The sequence below is a fragment of the Dendrobates tinctorius genome, unplaced genomic scaffold (genome assembly GCF_039654945.1).
Source record: "Dendrobates tinctorius isolate UK_male_01 unplaced genomic scaffold, ASM3965494v1 ptg000041l, whole genome shotgun sequence".
Classification (NCBI taxonomy): Eukaryota; Metazoa; Chordata; class Amphibia; order Anura; family Dendrobatidae; genus Dendrobates; species Dendrobates tinctorius.
Window position 1 is genome coordinate 5,152,751 of NW_027361709.1, and position 18,603 is coordinate 5,171,353.

Sequence of the window (18,603 nt, forward strand, 5' to 3'; positions counted from 1 at the left end):
CGAAATATCATTACAGCTTATAATCTGCACAGATATGGCCGACGCATGATGTTGACGATGAGATAAAACGCTTATATATCGACCAGCTAAAGCAATAAAACTACCTTTAATATTGTGTACTAGCCTGAAAGCTTTGATGCTCTGCCTGTCCTCACACCTTTCTATCATAGCTGCGATGCTCTGTGTGTCCTCAAACCATTCTATCATAGCAGCAATGCTCTACATGTCCTGACACCTTTCTATCATAGCGGCGATGCTCTACATGTCCTGACACCTTTCTATCATAGCTGTGATGCTCTACATGTCCTGACACCTTTCTATCATAGCTGTGATGCTCTGCGTGTTCTGACACCTTTCTATCATAGCGGCGATGCTCTACATGTCCTGACACCTTTCTATCATAGCTATGATGCTCTACATGTCCTGACACCTTTCTATCATAGCTGTGATGCTCTGCGTGTCCTGACACCTTTCTATCATAGCGGTGATGCTCTACGTATCCTGACATCTTTCCACCATAGCTGCGATGCACTACGTGTCCCGACCTCTTTCTATCACAGGTGCAATGTACTACGTGCCCCGACCTCGTTCTATCATAGGTGCGATGCTCTGCGTGTCCTGACACCTTTCTATCATAGCTGTGATGCTCTACATGTCCTCACACCTTTTTATCATAGCTGCGATGCTCTGCGTGTCCTGACACCTTTCTATCATAGTGGAGATGCTCTGCGTGTCCTGACACCTTTCTATCATAGTGGAGATGCTCTGCGTGTCCTGACACCTTTCTATCATAGTGGAGATGCTCTACATGTCCTGACACCTTTCTCTCATAGCTGCGATGCTCTGTGTGTCCTGACACCTTTCTATCATAGCGGAGATGCTCTACATGTCCTGACACCTTTCTATCATAGCGGTGATGCTCTACATGTCCTGAAACCTTTCTATCATAGCTGTGATGCTCTACATGTCCTGACACCTTTCTATCATAGCGGAGATGCTCTACATGTCCTGACACCTTTCTCTCATAGCTGCGATGCTCTGTGTGTCCTGACACCTTTCTATCATAGGTGCGATGCTCTGCATGTCCTGACACCTTTCTATCATAGCTGTGATGCTCTACGTGTCCTGACATCTTTCCACCATAGCTGCGATGCACTACGTGTCCCGACCTCTTTCTATCACAGGTGCAATGTACTACGTGCCCCGACCTCGTTCTATCATAGGTGCAATGCTCTGCATGTCCTGACACCTTTCTATCATAGCTGTGATGCTCTACGTGTACTGACGCCTTTGTATCTTAGCTGCGATGCACTACGTGTCCCGTCCACTTTCTATCGTAGGTGCGATGCTCTGCATGTCACGACTTCTTTCTACCATAGGTACGATGCTCTGCGTGTCCTGACATCTTTCTATCATAGCTGTGTTGCTCTGTGTGTCCCAACCTATTTCTATCATAGCTGCGATGCACTACGTGTCCCGCCCTCTTTCTATCGTAGGTGTGATGCTCTGCATGTCCCGAACTCTTTCTATCATAGGAGCAATGCTCTGTGTGTCCTGACACCTTTCTATCATAGCTGCGATGCACTACGTGTCCCGACCTCTTTCTATCATAGGTGCAATGCTCTGTGTGTCCTGACACCTTTCTGTCATAGCTGTGATGCACTACGTGTCCCGACCTCTTTCTATCATACGTGTGATGCTCTGTGTGTCATGACATCTTTCTATCATAGCTGTGATGCTGTACATGTCCCGACGCCTTTCTATCATAGCTGTGATGTTCTACGTGTCCTGACCGCCCTGTATCATAGTTGTGATGCTCTGTGTGTTCGGACGCCTTTCTATCATAGCTGTGATGGTCTGCGTTTGCAGACACCATTCTATCCATGCTTGATGCAGCGCTGGACCTACTAATCAGAAGAGGAGTCAGAGATGCCAGAAGTTAGGAGGTTCGCAGGACTGCTATCTGGGTGCCAAGGGCTACTGACGTGGCCACTAGTGAAGTGTCCTACAAATCTTTTTTGCAAAACTCTACCCACCGTAAACCAGAGACACCCCACAAATCCTACTGTTTTGGAGATGTCCAGACCCAGTCATCTAGACATCTCCGTTTTCCCTTATCAAAGTCACTCATATCCTCACAATTTCTATTTTTCCAGCTTTCAACATATCAAAAACTGCCTAAAAAAACCTCCCACACCTATGAACGGTCCCAAAAGTCCCCTGAAAAAGTGGGAGCAGGGAGGTAACAGTCACAACTACACCATAGTACTGGAGGGGGCCTATTATAAATGCACATGGCCTATGAGGGCTCTGTTATAAATTCTGCCCAAAAGCTTTAATTAAAAAAAAGTTAAATAATCACATGTAGTCACAAGAAATTCTAAAAGAAAAAAAATAATTGTACTGTAAAGACATCACTGCTCTCTTCTGTTGTAAAGGAATCAAGTTTTAGACCCAGAAACGGACTCCATATTCATACAAGCAACCAGAGAAATCCGACTAAGAACCCGCACTAATGATTAATCCACAAAGAAGGACACCGCTGAATTAATGGTCTGATTGCTTGTAGACGGCCTCGTCCTCACCCGGGGCGGGTAATTTCCAATCAGGTCACCGCAGTCCACTGTAAACAAGTGATTTCTCAAGTGCCATCTTGGATGGAGCCGTCGTGTAAAACGTTTGGATGGTTTTTCATTCTGCTCGAATTCTGGTTTTGTTTCAGTGACAACTCTTATACTGGTGGCCTATACCTGGACAGAGAGCAGCACCCTGAAAGAGAGTGTTACCTGGACAGGGAGCGTTGTCTGGACAGAGAGAGGCACCTGGATACAGTGCGGTGCCCGATGTAGCGCAGTGGTGTTGGTGCAGTGTGACAGATCAGGCAGTGACCCAGGAAGGTTCAAAACAAAAGTCTCTTTTAATTGATCAGCGTACTCACAAACAGAAAGTAAATAGGATCCTCCGGATCGCAGCCGGGAAACAAAGATAGTCCATAACCGAGACTGTTGCCGTGGGCGACTGCACCGCCGTGTACTCTGAGGGGTGCCAGGTCTTTTGGCTCCGCTTGGACTTGTGTTGCCTCATACAGGTTGGAGCTATAGCAGAGCCTTCTGCTCTGCACGCTTACAAAACCAAGCTGACACACCCAACCCTTTTCTGCAGGTTTTTTTTTTTTTTTTTACAAAGAACCTGTGGCCGTAGACCACATGGAAGACCCGTCTGGGATGGAAAGGGACCGCCCCACTACCATCATATAGTTGGTTTAAAAAATAAAAGCCCATGGCAGGTTTTCATAAATCTGCCTTCGACAAATAGCTTGCCCAAGACCAACACTTACTTTTATTTTGCATTGCAATCACAGCTACAGTTGTGGCCAAAAGTATTGACACCCCTGCAATTGTGTCAGATAATACTCAGTTTCTTTCTGAAAATGATTGCAAACACAAATTCTTTGGCATTAATATCTTCATTTAATTTGTCTTAAATGAAAAAACACAAAAGAGAATGAAGCAAAACATTGATCATTTCACATAAAACTCCAAAAATGGGCCAGACAAAAGTATTGGCACCCTCAGCCTAATACTTGGTTGCACAACCTTTAGCCAAAATAACTGCGACCAACCGCTTCCAGTAACCATCAATGAGTTTCTTACAATGCTCTGCTAGAATTTTAGACCATTCTTCTTTGGAAAACTGCTCCAGGTCCCTGATATTTGAAGGGTGCCTTCTCCAAACTGCCATTTTTAGATCTCTCCACAGGTGTTCTATGGGATTCAGGTCTGGACTCATTGCTGGCCACCTTAGAAGTCTCCAGTGCTTTCTCTCAAACCATTTTCTAGTGCTTTTTGAAGTGTGTTTTGGGTCATTGTCCTGCTGGAAGACCCATGACCTCTGAGGGAGACCCAGCTTTCTCACACTGGGCCCTACATTATGCTGCAAAATTTGTTGGTAGTCTTCAGACTTCATATGCCATGCACACGGTCAAGCAGTCCAGTGCCAGAGGCAGCAAAGCAACCCCAAAACATCAGGGAACCTCCGCAATGTTTGACTGTAGGGACCGTGTTCTTTTCGTTGAATGCCTCTTTTTTCTCCTGTAAACTCTATGTTGATGCTTTTGCCCTAAAAGCTCTACTTTTGTCTCATCTGACCAGAGAACATTCTTCCAAAACGTTTTAGGCTTTTTCAGGTAAGTTTTGGCAAACTCCAGCCTGGCTTTTTTATGTCTTGGGGAAAGAAGTGGGGTCTTCCTGGGTCTCCTACCATATAGTCCCTTTTTCTTCAGACGCCGATGGATAGTACGGGTTGACACTGTTGTACCCTCAGACTGCAGGGAAGCTTGAACTTGTTTGGATGTTAGTCGAGGTTTTTTATCCAACATCCGCACAATCTTGCGTTGAAATCTCTTGTCAATTTTTCTTTTCCGTCCACATCTAGGGAGGTTAGCCACAGTGCCATGGGCTTTAAACTTCTTGATGACACTGCGCACGGTAGACACAGGAACATTCAGGTCTTTGGAGATGGACTTGTAGCCTTGAGATTGCTCATGCTTCCTCACAATTTGGTTTCTCAAGTCCTCAGACAGTTCTTTGGTCTTCTTTCTTTTCTCCATGCTCAATGTGGTACACACAAGGACACAGGACAGAGGTTGAGTCAACTTTAATCCATGTCAACTGGCTGCAAGTGTGATTTAGTTATTGCTAACACCTGTTAGGTGCCACAGGTAAGTTACAGGTGCTGTTAATTACACAAATTAGAGAAGCATCACATGATTTTTTGAACAGTGCCAATACTTTTGTCCACCCTCTTTTTTTATGTTTGGTGTGGAATTATATCCAATTTGGCTTTAGGACAATTCTTTATGTGTTTTTTCATTTAAGACAAATTAAATGAAGATACTAATACCAAAGAATTTGTGTTTGCAATCATTTTCAGGAAGAAACTGAGTATTATCTGACAGAATTGCAGGGGTGTCAATACTTTTGGCCACAACTGTATGCCTGTGACTGCGATGCACTTCCGTGCCCTCAACACGCTTCTGTGCGCATCCTGGGGGACACACATCGACCCTCGCATATGACACCGGTCACTGCCTCACACCAGACAGAGTGTGGCGCCCAGAAGAGTGCGATGACCGGACATACTGAGGCACCTGGACAGAGAGCGGTGAATGGAGAGACTACGGTGCCCAGGCAGAGAGCGGCAATGAAGTACCAGACAGTACACGCACACACCCCTCTGACAATTGGAATGTGAACATGCGGTTTACTAATAAATATTCAGGAGGAATAAGAGAGGAACAGCAGCAACGTTCAAAAAAGAAGCTGTAGAATCACTGTTTCAGGAGAAATACAAGTTTTTACTAAAACAGATGTGATCTTTCTAAAACGCGATGGTAGATCACTATGATAGGTCATCACCAAAATTCGGTTGATGTCGGACCTCTGAGACCCCCATCCGTCTTGAGGTCCTTTATACTGTTTTTTTCTCCGCACTGAGGATATACAGGGTCACATTTTGGAGCGCAGCTCCATTCTGGTGCACAGCTGAGTGTCCGGACGCACCAGTGCACTGGAAAAATATGTCTAGGGAATACAGCGCTGCGGCCCAGGATTGATGGGGGAGTCCTAAATATCAGACCGCGATAGATCATAAGTGGTGGCATATCGTAGCAATATGCCATCACTTAATGAGATAGAAATACCTCTTTTCTATAGCAAAGATAAAGACAGAAGGACAAGGATCGTATGGCTGTGCCCTGACAATGAGCCCATAGGCTGGGGGTCTCGTTGCTGGGACCACAGAGATTATATGTTGTCCATATTCCCCCTACAACATAATATAGTACGGCTGTGCTCCCCAATGAGAACCATGGATGCTATGTCCATAGGGAATTAATAACTAGAGGTCAGTTTTAAAGTAAACGTTCCACCTTGAAATCAGTGTTCCTGATCTAGAGGCGGCAGGTTATGGCGGAGGAAGAACTGAGCAGATTAATATATAACATTGTGGAGAAATATTCAATGTAACTCGTGTTTTCCATGAAAACCTCAATTCTATTTTGTATGAAAATCCCAATTCTTTACATGCTTAGGAGTCTGGGGGGAGGTCTCACTGACTGACAGCCTAGCCCAGCTGATTAGGACCACCCACCGGACTTCTAACGCCAGAAAAAAAGTTATAGATTTTCTGAAAAAGTAATTATAAATCCTTTGAAAAATACTGCTGGCAGATCTGACTCTACCATGTTGTGAGAGGTTCCATTTAAATTCCAGAAAAAAAATAGTCCAGGAAAAAAAAAAAAAAAAAAAAGGTAATATAATAATTAAGGCACCAAGTTTTCAAACAGTTCCGGGTTTCTACAACTCCACCGAAACCGGCTCAGAGTCAAGACTAGAAATCAGCAGTTCTCTCTGCCTCTCTCCCAGCGGGAAGTCTCAGCACAATCCCGCGGCTCGAGTCTCGGTCCTGCTGATTGTCTCCCACATTAAGCAAACACCAACTGAGTGCAAAGAGGCTTTTAAATATTTCTGAAATTTTGGTCTGACAACTGGAGTTGGGTTTAGAAAAAAAAAAGTTCTCAACGCACAGAATTTTTTTTTGTTTTCACCAAAAATTGGAAATATAACTTTCTTCATCTCAAATAAATATGTTTTCCTTTACTAGTTGGAAAGCAATGTAGCCGACAACCTTCACTCTACGCCGCGGAGGCCTCTATATGTGCTAGCTCTGCACACAATTAAAAAGGAAAAAAAAAAATAATAAATTAGCGGGAAAAAAAAAAGAAAAAAACTCTGCGGCCTCTCGAAAGGAGGCTCATCCATCCATTCATAATGAGACGTGAGGATGGAAAAACATAATTTAGCTCTGAATAATTTTATCGCTTAACAACTTCTTAATCCTCTCTCTACAGCGCTTACCTTTTAAAAAAGTAATAATGAAAAGCATGCATACTAACACGCACACGGCGAGCCGCGCAAGCCCGGTGCAAGACGCGGAAAAGATAAGACGCAGGGAAAAGAGAAATAAAAACCTGACGGCGGGTGGGGCAGAGGATAAAAGCACTGAGCACTTTAAGGGTTTTTTTTTTTTTGTAGAGCTGCAATAAGCTCCAACCTCTTCACTGATTTTATTTTACTGATTCAGCAGCAGTAATAAGGTTTAATCCATGGCAAACTAATCTAAATGTAACACTCAAAAGGAGACAAAGGGGACGCAAAACATTTGGCCGGAGCCTTTTGGGAGCCGTGCTTTATCCTTGGATCCAGCACATTAATAGAGCTGGAAATGAAATGGCATTTTATTCCCTGTGGCTTGGGGGCGGGGGGGGGGATTAAAGAACTGTCCTTTTCTAAAGCAGAGACTGAGTCATGGATCCCTGAGCACTGAGAATAGGCAAAGTGCAGAGAAGCTCGGTGAATTTGGACAAAAACAAGGCAAAAAGAAAGAAAGAAAAGACTGTATATTGTCTGGATGGTTTTACCGGTGCCAAAGGCTGCGTCCAAAAAGAGAAACGGAAGAAGGAAAATTCTAAAAGAGGGCAAAATGAATTAACGGCATTCTCTACGGGGTGAGACCGCTGCAAGGCTCATGGCGCTGAACCGACCCTTGATGGGGGTTTAGTAGCAAAAAGGCTGCTAAAGATTCAGGAAAGTGTGTTTTATTTTCTGTAAAGATTTTTTTTTTGCTATAATAATGTGTCTTTTTGTTACAACCTCCCAGAGGAGATCCCATGAGAAAGTCTTCTACTATATCCAAATCTTCCCAATCCTTCTGATTGCTTTGTCTCCGTGGTGACAGACTACAAACGAACCCTGTGTAGTCAGAGCCGGCAGGCACCAGCTACTCTACTCCGACTGCCCTGTATTCCTGGTAACATACAGAAAACAGATGGAAGTGAGCGACAACATAGCGCTTGCTTGTAGTCTGTAACCACGGAGACACATAGGTCTGCAAATCAGATGCAAGCACAAAACGACGAGGGCTTTTGAGTCAAGACAATTTGAAAACTTGTTTTTATTAATGTAACAGATGCATTGGAGGAAACAAAGAGGTAGCAATTCAAGGGTTAATTAAGGGAAAATCCACCCCCTTCTGGATGGTTTCACTTGTGCCAGTCTCACGGTCTGTGTACAGACCACAATATCCTGACCCTACCTTCAGCAGCTTCATATCTGCCTATGAGACTGTTGAGTTTGGGTCATGAGACCCGTGGCCGCGGAGATCGACTATACATCGACCATGAAACTGGAAAGTGTGAAAGCGGCCTTAGCGTGCAGACAGGTTGTGTCCAGCCTCTTTCTCTCTGCTCTACCCTCACTCTGGCCAACTTTTTGCCCATCTGGTCTCCAGGTAAATGTGCATTTTTTTGCCTATTTTTTTTTTTTTTAAATTCAGACTGTTTAGAAAGTAGATTGCGTCTAATGGAGAAAGTCCTGGAGAGATGAAGAACTTACGGATATACCGTACTTTATACCACCTAGCGCACTCACTGCCACAATCCGCGCAGGTACTGAATAAACAAGACGTGACAATTAATGGAAGACTAGATTCCTGCAAATAGAGAAAAAAAGAGGAGGAAGAACACAACACTGAGAAGCAACCTAGCAACGAGGGTCTTCTCCGACCTGACCACTAAGGATCTTGATCTTTCCAATGACTTTTGAGGACCTCTCAACGCGCTGCCGCTCCAGGGTTACGAAACAATTAACAAGTCGCGGGGACGGTGGTCCATACACCAGCTCATCATCTGCTTCTAGGACTAGCGGAGTAACTTAGTTACCTGGCAACCTCCTCTCCCGACACTCTTTCTTGTGCAATGCGGTGCTACCGGGGTGGGGAATGGAGGGGGTTTTGCACACTGGTGGGAGCACGGAGGGTTAATCTGGTGAAGAAGCGGCCCTGCTTTAACAATCAGGGTCTTAACGAGAAAATGGTGTTGAGGAGTCTAATCATTTACTAGGTGCATCTACTGCAGCAACCTTGCGCTTCTCCGATGCTAAAAAGGTAAAGATGTCAATCATCAGGAGCGCGCGGCCCCTTCTCCCGCAAGCAGGGAGTAGGAAGGCAGGAGAGCACTGCGCTCCTGATCACTGAAGGTGAGGTTGTAATCTCAGAAATGGTAAATATGTTCAAAAATTCAGATACTGATCAGCCATAATATTAAAAAGCCTGTAAGGTTATGTGCACACAATCTGGAGTTGCTGCAGGTTTAATGCTGCGTATTTATGCAGTGTCAAACCCGCAGCGGCCAGATGTTACAGCATAGTGGATGGGATTTCAAGAAATTATGTCCACTATGTGTTCTCAGGCGCCTGCGGATCACCCGGGGAAAATGACATGAAGTGCGTTTTCCAGACCGCAGCATGTCAATCTCTCTTGCGGAGACGCTAGTCTAAGAAGGAGAAATTTCACCCATAGGGACGCACTAAGAGTGATGCTCTGCATGTTCTACCACCTTTCCATCAGAGAAGTGATAATCTGCATGACCTGACACCTTGCTATAACAGATGTGATGCTATGGGTGACCTGACACCTTTCTATCATAGACGAGATGCTCTGCACGTCCTGAAACCTTTCTTTCATAGATGCGATGCTCTGCACGTCCTGACACCTTTCTATCGTACTGTGATGATCTGCGTGTGCGGACACCTTTCTAACATAGCTGCGATGCTCTGTGATCCTGACACCTTTCTATCATAGCTGCAATGCTCTGTGTGTCCTGAAACCTTTCTATCATAGCTGCGATGCTCTGCATGCCTGACATCTTTCCCTCGTCGCTCTGCATGTCCTGACATCTTTCTATCATAGCTAAATGCTCTGAGCACCCTGACAGCTTTCTATCATAGCTGCGAAGCTCTGCATGTCTTGAACCCTTTCTTTCATAGCTGTGATGCCCTGCATGTCCTGAACCCTTTCTTTCATAGCTGCGATGCTCTGCATGTCATGTCCTAACATCTTGATATCATAGCTGCAATGCTCTGAGTGCCCTGACAGTTTTCTATCATAGCTGTGAAGCTCTGTATGTCTTGAACCCTTTCTTTCATAGCTGCGATGCTCTGCATGTCCTGAACCCTTTCTTTCATAGCTGCGATGCTCTGCATGACATGTCCTAACATCTTGATATCATAGCTGCAATGCTCTGAGCGCCCTGACAGCTTTCTATCATAGCTGCGATGCTCTGCATGTCCTGACACCTTTCTATCCAACCTGAGATGCTCTGTGCTTCCTGACATCTTTCTATCATAACTTCTACGCTCTGTGTCCTTGCATCTTTCCATCATAGCTGCAATGCTCCACATTTCCTGCCCCATTCTATCAGGTCTGAGATGCTCTGCAGTTCCAAACACCTTTCAATCATAGCTGCGATACTCTGTGCATCCTGACATCTATCATAACTGCGACGCTCTGCGTGTCCTCGCATCCTTCTCTCATAGATGCAATGCTGTGCGCACCCTGACACCTTTCCATCACAGCTGCAATACTCTTCGTGTCCTCACACCTTTCTATCATAGCTGCGATGCTCTGCCCCCCCTGACACCTTTCTATCATAGCTGTGATGCTCTGCATGTGCGGATGTCTCAGTCATATTCAGGCAATTAAAACCAATAGCAGCGGGTGTAGGTGAGGGGCAACAAAAAAAAAAAAGAAATTTCCTTATGCCAAAATGCTTCAAGTTACCTTCTTCCAATAACTATGGAGGGTCTTGCCTTAGCGGGTCTTTTGGGAACTTGTTTCAACAGGACAACCCCTTTCTAAAGCATCAAGGGTGCGAATGAAAGGGCAATGAGGCATCTAACTAGTGGGAGGACCACAGAGCCACTCTGCCTGGGCCAAGGTCTTTGGATACAAGGTTAGGGCCGTACGATGGACTTAGATTCGACTTCGGGGAGAGGTCCTCTTTATTTAGCAGTTGTGATGAGGGGCTTTAAAGCTGAAGGACTTTGCACAAGATGTGACCACCAGTCTCTGTCTCACTAACCATGTCCAACCCTACAAGAAGCGAGTTCCCTTTAAGCTGCCCCTGCTCTGATTATTCTCAAGGCTGCGGCATCTGAATAGGATGAGAATAGTCAGCGGTCTGATCGCATCATGGACGCGGCCTCCGCATTTATTACCTTTGATGGTGACTGCGGCCGAGTACCACAGGAGAGTAATTAAATGCGCTACTGCAAATATCCCTTCATTACTGTAAACGGGACACCCGAAGAGCCGAAACAGCACATCCACCCCAGAGACGCGAGGGGGGGACGCCAGGCGGCACAGACCGCAGGTTAGCGCTGATTAAAGGGATGATGCATGTTTCTTAATCAAGGAAGCAGTCAATTATTACAGCCTCGTAATCTTCTATGTGCACAATTATATTCCTAAGGAAACCATCCATTATGGCGTATTGTCTGGTAGTATGGGCGTCTAATATGCAGAGTAATGGGGGTCCCTATCCGGGGGCACTGGGGAGCTTCATCATCATTATCGTAGTACAGATGTAACAGCATAAATTCTTTGGCCACAAGCAAAATAATGCAAAAAAAAAAAAGAGACAGAAAAAAAACACAGTAAGTAATATAAAGAACCAAGAGACGTACTTCACGCGGAACTCGGCGTTGGTCGCGGCAGTATGGAACTGCTCCGCCGTCATCTTGTAGATTTCCAGGTTCTAAAAAGATTGAGATGTAAAAATACAAATATTATATTTACTATGGTTTTCTCACAATAGGTAAATGTCAAGTTCCCAACTGATCATTATATGAGGACTAATCTTAAAGGACATATCCATAGTGTTAAAGGGGATCTGTCACCCTTTTTATCCCCTATTAGCTGCCGGCATAGACATCGGGGGCTTATCTACGGCATTCTGTAATGCTGTAGATAAGCCTCCGATGTAACCTGAAAGAGAAGAAAAACACGTTATATTATACTCACCGGGGTGGGCGGTCCGGTCCGATGGGTGTTGCGGTCCGGCGCCTCCCTTCTTCCAGACCTCTCCCGACGCCTGCGCACTGCAGGACTCTGCTCTGCCCTCAACAGGGCAAAGCAGTGCGCCTGCGCCGGAGCCATAACAGGATGGGAGAAGAGGACGTCATCGCATGAAGAAGGGAGGCGCCGGACGGGACGGCGACACCCATCGGACCGGACCGCCCACCCCGGTGAGTATAATATAACGTGTTTTTCTTATCTTTCAGGTTACATCGGAGGCTTATCTAAAGCATACAGAATGCTGTAGATAAGCCCCCGATGTCTATGCCGGCAGCTGCAAAGCCAAAAAAAGGGTGACAGATTCCCTTTAATATACAGCTCTGGAAAAAAATAAGAGACCACCACATCAAACCCCTGTCATGGGCAGCCCAATCTCCAGACCGGAACCCCACTGAAAACCTCTGGAATGTAATCAAGAGGAAGATGGATAGTCACAAGCCAACAAACAAAGAAGAACTGCTGACGTGTGTACCAGGAGAGGCATAAGGTCACCCAAAAGCAGTGTGATTATGAACTTGTTTTCTTTGCATTATTTGAGGTCTGAAAGCACTGGGTTTTTGTTTTTTTTTTATTATGACCATTTTTCTTTGTTAGAAAAAAATACAACATTTATTGCTTGGAAATTCGGAGACCTGTCAGAAATTTGTAGACTAAAAGAACAATTTACATTTTCCTCAAAAATAGAGAGAAAAATCAGACAAACTGAAAATTTGAAAGTGGTGTCTTAATTTTTGCCAGAGCTGTATTACCTGTCCTGAGTTACGTCCTGTATTATACTCCAGAGCTGCACTCACTATTCTGCTGGTGCAGTCACTGTGTACATTACATTACTGATCCTGAGTTACATCCTGTATTATACCCCAGAGCTGCACTCACTATTCTGCTGGTGCAGTCACTGTGTACATACATTACTGATCCTGAGTTACATCCTGTATTATACTCCAGAGCTGCACTCACTATTCTGCTGGTGCAGTCACTGTGTACATACATTACTGATGCTGAGTTACATCCTGTATTATACTCCAGAGCTGCACTCACTATTCTGCTGGTGCAGTCACTGTGTACATACATTACTGATCCTGAGTTACATCCTGTATTATACCCCAGAGCTGCACTCACTATTCTGCTGGTGCAGTCACTGTGTACATACATTACTGATGCTGAGTTACATCCTGTATTATACTCCAGAGCTGCACTCACTATTCTGCTGGTGCAGTCACTGTGTACATACATTACTGATCCTGAGTTACATCCTGTATTATACCCCAGAGCTGCACTCACTTCAGCTGTTTGTCAAGGTGGCTTGAATGTGATGTGACAACCTGTAAGTAAAGCTGGACACAGAATTTCCTTCCAAAATATCAAGTTTCTGATCTTGCTTTTGATTTCTCCGGCTGTATACGGCAGTAAATATGTGTTATTTCATCATATACAGGTACAGTCGGATGTGTTATGTCTTTGGCTGACGTTACCAGGAACACCGCCGCACCGCTCCAAACTTTGCAGCACAGGAGATTATACCGTAAGCCCCATTTCCTGGCCGTTCCTGAGCTGCGCTGTCAGCTGTCACTCTGTCACCGCAGGGCAGATGCAGCGGCTGGGAATAGAGAGCGGGATCAGTCCCCATTCCTACTATTTATAGACAGCAAGACGAGGGGCGAGGGAAGAAGCAAGACCCCCCACATGGGGCTTAGCAACAGGGGGGCAATAACAACCCACTGCAGGTTTCCATCCGTGCTCATTCCTGCCTGCTGACTGATATCTGTCCACGCTGTGAGGACCCAGCTCTTTCTGACAGTGAAAAGGTTAAACCTGGAGAGATTAGAATTTGGGATACAAGGAGAAACCCTAACATTTTATTAAAGGGCAAGTATCGAGAAGATCTGAAAAAAGCTACTCGTTCATATGGACCAGAAAAAAACTGGTGAGGGCAACTATAAAACTTCACTTCCTTATAACTCCTTTACATCACTACTGACACCCCAAAACACCTTAAAAAGAAAAAACTGTAAAGGCAAGACATGGGAATGAGGCCACGCCAGGCCCACCTGTGAGAACAGGGACCAGGGAGGTCGGCAGGTAGGAGCAGGTTTTCAAGACTCTCATCCAGTTGCCACAAAATATTGATGTCAACACTGGACCAAGGTCTTCTCTATTGACAACCCCTTTAAAGTCTCGTGCACACCCTACCCCTATGTGTCCGTCCCCTGCAGACACTCTCCCCGTGTGTCCGTCCCCTGCAGACACTCTCCCAGTGTGTCCGTCCCCTGCAGACACTCTCCCAGTGTGTCCGTCCCCTGCAGACACTCTCCCAGTGTGTCCGTCCCCTGCAGACACTCTCCCAGTGTGTCCGTCCCCTGCAGACACTCTCCCAGTGTGTCCGTCCCCTGCAGACACTCTCCCAGTGTGTCCGTCCCCTGCAGACACTCTCCCAGTGTGTCCGTCCCCTGCAGACACTCTCCCAGTGTGTCCGTCCCCTGCAGACACTCTCCCAGTGTGTCCGTCCCCTGCAGACACTCTCCCCGTGTGTCCGTCCCCTGCAGACATCTCCCAGTGTGTCCGTCCCCTGCAGACACTCTCCCAGTGTGTCCGTCCCCTGCAGACACTCTCCCAGTGTGTCCGTCCCCTGCAGACACTCTCCCAGTGTGTCCGTCCCCTGCAGACACTCTCCCAGTGTGTCCGTCCCCTGCAGACACTCTCCCAGTGTGTCCGTCCCCTGCAGACACTCTCCCAGTGTGTCCGTCCCCTGCAGACACTCTCCCAGTGTGTCCGTCCCCTGCAGACACTCTCCCAGTGTGTCCGTCCCCTGCAGACACTCTCCCCGTGTGTCCGTCCCCTGCAGACACTCTCCCAGTGTGTCCGTCCCCTGCAGACACTCTCCCAGTGTGTCCGTCCCCTGCAGACACTCTCCCAGTGTGTCCGTCCCCTACAGACACTCTCCCAGTGTGTCCGTCCCCTACAGACACTCTCCCAGTGTGTCCGTCCCCTACAGCAGGGTTTCCCAACTCCAGTCCTCAAGGCACACCAACAGATCATGTTTTCAGGATTTCCTTAGTATTGCTCAGGTGATAATTGCTTCACCTGTGCAATACAAAGGAAATCCTGAAAACATGATCTGTTGGTGTGCCTTGAGGACTGGAGTTGGGAAACCCTGCCCTACAGACACTCTCCCAGTGTGTCCGTCCCCTACAGACACTCTCCCAGTGTGTCCGTCCCCTACAGACACTCTCCCAGTGTGTCCGTCCCCTACAGACACTCTCCCAGTGTGTCCGTCCCCTACAGACACTCTCCCAGTGTGTCCGTCCCCTACAGACACTCTCCCAGTGTGTCCGTCCCCTACAGACACTCTCCCAGTGTGTCCGTCCCCTACAGACACTCTCCCAGTGTGTCCGTCCCCTACAGACACTCTCCCAGTGTGTCCGTCCCCTACAGACACACTCCCAGTGTGTCCGTCCCCTACAGACACACTCCCAGTGTGTCCGTCCCCTACAGACACACTCCCAGTGTGTCCGTCCCCTACAGACACTCTCCCAGTGTGTCCGTCCCCTACAGACACTCTCCCAGTGTGTCCGTCCCCTACAGACACTCTCCCAGTGTGTCCGTCCCCTACAGACACTCTCCCAGTGTGTCCGTACCCTACAGACACTCTTCCAGTGTGTCCGTCCCCTACAGACACTATCCCAGTGTGTCCGTCCCCTACAGACCCTCCCCCGGTGTGTCAATCCCCTACAGACCCTCGCCCGGTGTGTCCATCCCCTACAGACCTTTCCCCAGTGTGTCCATCCCTTACAAACACTCCCCCTATGTGTCCGTCCCCTACAAACACTCCCCCTATGTGTCAGTCCCCATAGACACTACCCCTATATGTCCGTCCCCTACAGACCCTCTTCTTATTTGTCCATCCCCTAAAGACAATACCTCTATGTGTCCATCCCCTACAGGCACTACCCCTATGTGTTCAACTCTTAGAGTCACTCCCCCATGTGTCCATCCCCTAAAGACATTACCTCTTCTACAGACTAATTAACTGTTGATTAAATTTGTCATTAAAATTAAATGATGTGAATAGTACCATACCTCACAGTGACTTCTACTACAGACCTTGCCTTCAGTTACCATCTCCTACAGAACATGCCCCTCTGTGACCATCTCCTACAGACCCTCCCACTCTCTGACCGTCTCCTACAGACCCTCCCACTCTTTGACCGTCTCCTACAAACCCTCCCACTCTGTGACCATCTCCTACAAACCCTCCCACTCTGTGACCATCTCCTACAAACCCTCCCACTCTGTGACCATCTCCTACAAACCCCTCCCACTCTGTGACCATCTCCTACAAACCCTCCCACTCTGTGACCATCTCCTACAGACCCTCCCACTCTGTGACCATCTCCTACAAACCCTCCCACTCTGTGACCATCTCCTACAAACCCTCCCACTCTGTGACCATCTCCTACAAACCCTCCCAATCTGTGACCGTCTAGTACAAACCCTCCCACTCTGCGACCATCTCCTACAAACCGTCCCACTCTGTGACCGTCTCCTACAAACCCTCCCACTCTGTGACCGTCTCCTACAAACCCTCCCACTCTGTGACCATCTCCTACAGACCCTCCCACTCTGTGACCGTCTCCTACAAACCCTCCCACTCTGTGACCATCTCCTACAAACCCTCCCACTCTGTGACCATCTCCTACAAACCCTCCCACTCTGTGACCATCTCCTACAGACCCTCCCACTCTGTGACCATCTCCTACAAACCCTCCCACTCTGTGACCGTCTTCTACAAACCCTCCCACTCTGTGACCATCTCCTACAAACCCTCCCACTCTGTGACCATCTCCTACAAACCCTCCCACTCTGTGACCATCTCCTACAGACCCTCCCACTCTGTGACCATCTCCTACAAAGCCTCCCACTCTGTGACCATCTCCTACAAACCCTCCCACTCTGTGACCATCTCCTACAAACCCTCCCAATCTGTGACCGTCAAGTACAAACCCTCCCACTCTGTAACCATCTCCTACAAATCCTCCCACTCTGTGACCGTCTCCTACAAATCCTCCCACTCTGTGACCGTCTCCTACAAACCCTCCCACTCTGTGACCGTCTCCTACAAACCCTCCCACTCTGTGACCGTCTCCTACAAACCCTCCCACTCTGTGACCGTCTCCTACAAACCCTCCCACTCTGTGACCGTCTCCTACAAACCCTCCCACTTTGACCATCTCCTACAAACCCTCCCACTCTGTGACCGTCTCCTACAGACCCTCCCACTCTGTGACCGTCTCCTACAAACCCTCCCACTCTGTGACCGTCTCCTACAAACCCTCCCACTCTGTGACCGTCTCCTACAAACCCTCCCACTCTGTGACCATCTCCTACAGACCCTCCCACTCTGTGACCATCTCCTACAAACCCTCCCACTCTGTGACCATCTCCTACAAACCCTCCCACTCTGTGACCATCTCCTACAAACCCTCCCACTCTGTGACCATCTCCTACAAACCCTCCCAATCTGTGACTGTCAAGTACAAACCCTCCCAATCTGTGACCGTCAAGTACAAATCCTCCCACTCTTTGACCGTCTCCTACAAACCCTCCCACTCTGTGATCGTCTCCTACAGACCCTCCCACTCTGTGACCATCTCCTACAAACCCTCCCACTCTGTGACCATCTCCTACAAACCCTCCCACTCTGTGACCATCTCCTACAAATCCTCCCACTCTGTGACCATCTCCTACAAACCCTCCCACTCTGTGACCATCTCCTACAAACCCTCCCAATCTGTGACCGTCAAGTACAAACCCTCCCACTCTGCGACCATCTCCTACAAACCGTCCCACTCTGTGACCGTCTCCTACAAACCCTCCCACTCTGTGACCATCTCCTACAAACCCTCCCAATCTGTGACCATCTCCTACAGACCCTCCCACTCTGTGACCGTCTCCTACAAACCCTCCCACTCTGTGACCATCTCCTACAAACCCTCCCACTCTGTGACCATCTCCTACAGACCCTCCCACTCTGTGACCATCTCCTACAAATCCTCCCACTCTGTGACCGTCTCCTACAAACCCTCCCACTCTGTGACCGTCTCCTACAAACCCTCCCACTCTGTGACCGTCTCCTACAAACCCTCCAACTTTGTGACCATCTCCTACAAACCCTCCCACTCTGTGACCGTCTCCTACAGACCCTCCCACTCTGTGACCGTCTCCTACAAACCCTCCCACTCTGTGACCGTCTCCTACAAACCCTCCCACTTTGTGACCATCTCCTACAAACCCTCCCACTCTGTGACCGTCTCCTACAGACCCTCCCACTCTGTGACCGTCTCCTACAAACCCTCCCACTCTGTGACCGTCTCCTACAAACCCTCCCACTCTGTGACCGTCTCCTACAAACCCTCCCACTCTGTGACCATCTCCTACAGACCCTCCCACTCTGTGACCATCTCCTACAAACCCTCCCACTCTGTGACCATCTCCTACAAACCCTCCCACTCTGTGACCATCTCCTACAAACCCTCCCACTCTGTGACCATCTCCTACAAACCCTCCCAATCTGTGACTGTCAAGTACAAACCCTCCCAATCTGTGACCGTCAAGTACAAATCCTCCCACTCT

General features: G+C 47.6%; 1 protein-coding gene across 1 annotated transcript in view; it reads right to left on the bottom strand.

Moving 5' to 3' along the window:
- Window positions 1-18,603, bottom strand: part of CHCHD6 (coiled-coil-helix-coiled-coil-helix domain containing 6) — a 249,710-nt gene that overhangs the window by 95,991 nt on the left and 135,116 nt on the right. The window contains 1 exon segment of the mRNA XM_073575037.1: window positions 11,583-11,653. Within this exon segment, the coding sequence (XP_073431138.1) occupies window positions 11,583-11,653 (71 nt within the window).